Source organism: Haliotis rubra, unplaced genomic scaffold (genome assembly GCF_003918875.1).
Source record: "Haliotis rubra isolate DU_JTF1 unplaced genomic scaffold, ASM391887v1 Scf1593, whole genome shotgun sequence".
Lineage (NCBI taxonomy): Eukaryota > Metazoa > Mollusca > Gastropoda > Lepetellida > Haliotidae > Haliotis > Haliotis rubra.
This window is the reverse complement of record NW_025765551.1, coordinates 65,049-71,732: the sequence shown is the minus strand read 5'-3', so window position 1 is coordinate 71,732 and position 6,684 is coordinate 65,049. Positions and strand designations below refer to the sequence as shown.

Below are 6,684 nucleotides of genomic sequence, written 5' to 3'. Positions count from 1 at the left end.
TTTCATTTTCGCTTGTCTCTGGACATTTTTCCAAGGATCGATCGCTCAATACCATCTCACGTGCACGCCCTCCCTCGTCTTCCCCGTCCTCCCCCCCCCTCTCTCTCTCGCGGTGTAACTGTTTTCATAACTGCAAACTAATTTCTACCCTATGTTACATAACATACACCCAAAATAAAACTTAAGTAACAATGTATGTCTAATTTTGCTTTGCAGTCAGTATTCAGAAGAATAAAATGATGAAACTAACACCCGTGAGGATAACATTAGTGTGCCTATTCTTCCTTTTCTGCTGCAATATCTACTTTCTGTATTCTCATTCCAAGATGGGTAAGACGAGAGCTGACCTGACCTCAGACATTGTTCAAGGTATTGCAAACGAACTTATAAAGTTTATAGCTAGAAATATCACAGGAAGGAGCAAAAGCAAAACCAAAAGCTTTGACTGTTTCTACGGCAGAAAGCTTTCAGGAACTGTCCCAACACATGCTAATATCAGCAAAGAATCACCAGAGACGAGAGCTAAAAAGGCTCTGTTTTATGACAGGTTAACACAGAAAGAAAAGGTAAAATATAGAGACCTCATGAAAACCTTCAGTGAAGGCGTGCCTACAAACATCACTTATTTCCTCTATGCAGGAGCTTTACTTGGTTCCTACTCTCATCACGGCATGATTCCTTGGGACGACGATCTGGACATTATAGTGAGGGAGAAAGACAAGCCTTTACTGCTCACATTCCTGCAGTCCCTCAGGCCAAAATATGACCACTACACCAAGTGGAATGTGAACTGGAAGTTGTATCACAAAAAGTCCCCAAAGGCTGGCTCGAAAACTTGGAAGTGGCCATTCCTCGATATATTCTTTTATTTAGAAAAGTCTTCATTCATTCAAGATTGTAAAGCAACCCAAAAGAAGTTCAACAAGAGTGACGTGTTTCCTTTGATCAAGCGGCCTTTCATGGGAATGATGCTGCCAGCGCCGAGACACACCCGTAAGGTTTTGGAGTCGACTTACACTATCGATCTGTGTGTTTCGAATTCATATGATCACAGATTAGAGATACCTGTACCAGTGAAATGTGTAGTGAAACTCCCCTGCCAGTTCTTAAGAGACAAGTATCCCTTTGTTACCCGAAAGAACTCAGACAACAAAATTGTTGAGATATTGGACGACACCAACGTTATCTCCACCAACAGAAGCTCCTCGGACAGAAGCATTTATGAAACGCAAAATTCATTTTGATTTAAGGATTTAAGCACACTATTACTTTCATATTGCGCATCTAAAACTACAACGTTTCCATAATTATGAGAATCCCAACTAAAAGCAGAGTCTATTCTCCGATTCCGACCATATCACATTAACCATGTGTTCTTGAGCGAACACGGTTACCGCTTTTAACGTTTACTGGTCCAACAGTGGCAACAATCACAAATACATGCAAGGCAAGCCAGTTGTTAAACGGGAACAAAACATCGGACATACTTGTTTTGTCACTGATAGGTCAAATACCCCTACACATGTTACGGACACATAATTAAGAGCAGGGGTGTCACAAGAATCCATCCTGTCTCATACATGTATATGTTATAAATGTGTTTTGGTCACACTGACGTAGATACCGTGTCACACAAACCTCAGATTCGTGTTTGTGAACTCCATATGTGTAATCAGCGGACAATTCCCACACTGTAAAATGACCTATTCTACTTAGTGTTGAATTGTTTTCTACAGACGTCTGAGTCGATATGAATATTAAAATGTTATCACTGTGCCACCCATTTTACTTGCAAAATAATTACTTGCACGATTCTTTGCTAGAAACAGACAACTTGAGACGATTTATACAACTAATCAGACGAAATTCTCATTGAACCACTTCAGTTTCGAAATATATGTTTGTAGAGTCTTACAGACGTAGTCATTACTAGAATTACAATACTCCACATCAACCTCCAGCTCAAACGTTATATAGGGAATTGTGCGTTCACAGTGATGACACTAATATCATAATACACTGGGATGTGGAAATTCAGTACAGGTTCCTACATTTGTATGGCCCCAATACAATCCCATCAGCAACGTGGAACATAAGGGACTGTACCCTTACAACTGGGAATAATGTCTCCAAGGCCTCGGCCATTGACTGAAGCAAGTATTCTTGAATAAGCCGGACCGTCATCAATAACAGAAAATAACTGAAATGGTGTTTCAGTTATTGACAATATAATTAAATGAATTTATGACATTATGACATGCGTTAACTTACAAATATTTCATTTATCAACAATATAGAACATGTTTATTATTTCGTTTTTGAGTGCTGTATAAAAAGATATATCGGGTGATAAATACCCATTTTCATTTTTTGTACATCTGTTTTCCCATGGGCTTTCTATTCAGCAGATTGGAAAAAGTTATGCTTATGAACTTATTTTAAGCAAAACGTGCCTGAGTCTTTGCGTCAGGAATGGCATACGAGTACATGTATGTCAGTCTGTAGAAGTATCTGGTGCAGTATGCACATCTGAAATATTGGAATTGCTACCTTATAGGTAAACGTATGAAATGTAATGTAATGCAGCTTGGAATTAAGAAACCACGCATATGTTTTGAGCACTATTTTAGCTACTGCTGCTTAATATAATGGATGCTGTTATTAAGAGATGAACTTCACGTCTTAATGAACTAAATTTAAGTGATGTGACGTTAAACGCGGGTGACCTATTTTAGTTATGTTACGCCTGTTTCATATGGAATAAATACCACAATGAAAAGGAATCAGTTTCTTGTTACATGCATATTATTAATTAGTGTACTCAGTATTACGTTATGTAGACGTTAGCATGATCATTGTAGCTCATGTATTTTGTTATGAGAGTGTGTTTTGTAATTTGTTAAGTGATAATTATTATGGGTCACAATGTTTAAAGTTTTGAGTGTGGGTTTTGGCTCGCATCTCGCATCATATATGTTCAATGGCAATAGTATTTTTAGCATTACGCCTTTTGGATAGCGCTTCAGAGTTGCCTCCCTTGGCAATCTTGTTTATTTACGGCTTTCATCATGCCGTGTGTTCCACATGATTCCAAAACCTTCTGAGAGAATAATGATGGAGCCTAGCATTGCTAGAATGCTCCAGAACTGTGTAAGAGCAATATAAAGGCCGGTTTTTGTGTTGTGCGACTCGGGACATTTTACTAGTATATGACAGGATTTATGTATATCTGTCTTCCATCGTCAACATCGTCAAGACTGATCGTTCTTGCCTATTCGTCTACTGTCGTTGTAAACAACCTTCAATCAGTATATCTGCTCTCACTGTAAATGTCAAGACTCTGGTGAGTTAATATCTAATATTTGTGACCCAATATTTTAGATTTGTGACTCAATTGCATTGTACTAGAAATGTGTATTGTCATTCATTGTAGTTTGCTCATTGTTTGCTCAATGTATTATTGAATATTTTAGACTTGTCTGTGTTCTATTTTGCTGGTTCAAAGGGGACGTTTAAACCTTTTGTCACGGCAAATTATTAACCGTAACAATTTACAGATACTGTGTTGTCTGTTGGGGGTGTGGGCCTTGTTTCCATGGATTTCGAATTGTATTCAAACATATATGTGTCTCAGTTGATTGCTTTAAGACTAGTCTCAAATTCTGTTACTTTAAAGTGCGTTGATGCTTATTTTGGCTGAAAATGAACCAAATTGACTCTCTAAAGATTTTGAAACATTTCAAATATAAATATATAGTTTCTCCCAGAAACAGAAATTCAAATTCTAGGTCTGCTAAACAATGTTTAGCCACATGTTTAGGGTTCTTCATTCTATAATCTGAGGTCTGACTTTCTCTTTTGCCAAAAGCTACCCTGGTGCTGGCTGATGTTTTTGTGTGTACAAGTCTGTATGCCAGATAATTCCAATTATCAAATGTAAATGTTCGATGTTGCTTTCGTATTGATTTAACGATTAAACAGTGTTCAGTTTGTATCATTATCGCGGTCGATATTGTTGGTTATGTCTGTTTATCACCGCTCCAGGCAATGTTCCAGCATTAAGGTTGGCGTGTGTGTATGCAGAGCTGGCGTACGGGATTATATGTTTATCAGTTTATTTGATTTCAGGGTCAAGTAATATTCGTGGTAGTTGAAATCCTTATCAGCGAGCTTTCGCCATAAACTATGCTTTACCCGAACAATATGAATGACAGCAAGTGAGATAACAACGAAAAGCGCCCTGGTCACATTCATCAAGGGTTCATTCACACCCTGTCCAAATTTAAACTTTGGTTATATCCAACGACAACCTAAAACTGCAATCAAAATACATTGTTATATACACAGGTAGCCAGCACGTGTAGTTAAGTGAGAATTTCATCATGCCAGATGCTTCCGTTCATAAAAGTGGCAGTATGAAAAGAAATAGTTGTTTCAGAAGAAGGAGGAGCAATGAAGTAAAAGATCGTATTTAAAAGTAGGTGATATCAAATGCCATAAGTTTATTGTTCATATTTTATATCCAATAATCAGCTAAATACGCTAAAGATCATAACATTGTGTAACTCCTCTGATATCTCTGCACAGACAAAAACAACAACAAAAACTGTTTTGTCATCATGAGATCTGTTAAAGCTAATTCTCTGTTCGCTTCACTATATTATCTATGTTTAGACCTCTTAACTACACGTATACAGAAACCTTGAAAGCTATTGTATGATTTATGAACTGATTCATAATGTAAGTATGCTTTATATGAATATGTTGACATAGTGTATATGAACAAATATCAAATGCCTAAGCTATAATACATAACTGAATAATTGACATCAGAAAATATGTAATGAGAATATACAGAATAACTTGCAAGCTATTGCATGATCTATGAACTGGTGCATAAAAGTAAGTATGCCTTATATGAATACATATGGCATAATGTATATGAACAAATATTGACTTATATACATCAGAATATACAAGAATACATGGAATACCTTGCAAGCTATTGTGCTGAGTGAGTGAGTGAGTGAGTAAATATTTAACGTCAAATCGGCAATATTTCAGCCATATCGTGACGAGAACATATTTGACATTGAAATGGAACATGTGGATATTATATAAACCTGTCGTCACAGTACAGTAAAACAACTAGAATATCACAATTAGAATTACAACTAGCGTGGAAAGTTAAACCTAATAGTACTATTTGGACAATACAATATGAAAACAGGCTATATATCGCCAACAACTGAAGGTAGATCACCATACCAGGGACCATAGGGACTTACAGTACCTTTGCTTCCTGCATGGACCCTAGTTGGATTTACACCATCCCTTCAGCTGCCGGCGATTGTAAGAGATGTTAGCCAAAATTAAAATAACAAGAATACTGCGTTTAAAAATCCTGGTAAGTTTAAATTGACTTTGAAAGTTTTGAGACTTACGTACCCTCCGCGGAGGACAGTAATTTTACAATACTTCAACCGCCTTTGAGGGTACAGCCACTAACAATCCCAGTTACTAATCCAACCTACCAACAATAAAATACTTATCTATTTACAAACCATTTAAAAACAAAATTGATCTAGCAATTCCATTTCTTTAAAAATTCAATGATTAAATGAAAATTTACATTAAAAAGATCCTTCACTCTTTTAACATTGAAATATTTATCCCTTGTGATGGCAAAAATAAAGACAGTCAAGCAGGGCATGCTTGACCGTGATTCTTTCATCACCAAGGGATACAAAACGGAGGATCCTCACCTTTAAGCAAATATTAATGTGTATATCTTGTGTGGCCAATGCGACATCGTCGCATGATGACCTCCTCAAATCTGGACTGACAACCCAAGTAGGTGTAACCAATATAGGGTTTTATAGCATGTAATTTATTAATACCTACTTGAGTGTCCCACTTCTTCTTTTGCATCAGATCACGTATGTACGATCTAATGGTTGCTTTGTAATCGGAGTATGGAATGAGAAGTGGTGTCACAGATTTGTTGAGTGCTGCCTTAACAGCACAATCAGCCATTGTGTTACCAGAGATTCCAACATGACTAGGTAACCAACAGAGGACGATGTCGCATTGGCCAGTAGCAAGATCATTATACAATTCAATAATTTCTATTAAAAGTGGATGTTTACAAGAAAGACTTTAATAGCCCGAAGGCACGAAAAAGAATCGGAAAAGATTATGTATTGTTTATGGTTAGTGTGTCTTTGAATATATTTAAGAGCTGTTAATATGGCGTTTGCTTCTGCAGTAAAAATAGAGCTGTTATCCGGTATTCTAGAAGATATTGTTCTGGATCCAATGACAGTGGCACGTGCCACCGCGCCACCATCCTTGGACCCATCTGTAAATAAGGATTTATATGTATTATATTTTACTTTTAATTGATTAAAAAAAAAATTATATTGTAATTCAATAGTTTCTGATTTCTTAAACTTTGTCAGAGTTAGGTCAACTTCAGGCCTCACCAGTTGTCAAGGAAGAGAAGAAAGAAGACGGGAAGGATATATATTTTCCAGCTCAATGCCAAAAGCAGAAATGAATGGTTTAATTCTTAGCCCAAGTGGCGGAACAAGAGAACACTTTTTGTTGTGCAGATCCTCATAAAGAGGTTTGAAACCACAGTTAAATGTAGGATTAGAATCGTTAGAATAGAGTTTTGTTATA

The 6,684-nt window shown here is 36.8% G+C and overlaps 1 protein-coding gene across 1 annotated transcript; it reads left to right on the top strand.

Annotated features, from left to right (window-relative positions):
* Positions 1-326: 326 nt before the first annotated feature.
* On the top strand, positions 327-1,244 carry LOC124271278. Its single transcript, XM_046706378.1, has one exon. It carries the CDS (start codon positions 327-329, stop codon positions 1,242-1,244), a length of 918 nt encoding a protein of 305 aa, XP_046562334.1.
* The last annotated feature ends 5,440 nt before the right edge of the window (positions 1,245-6,684 follow it).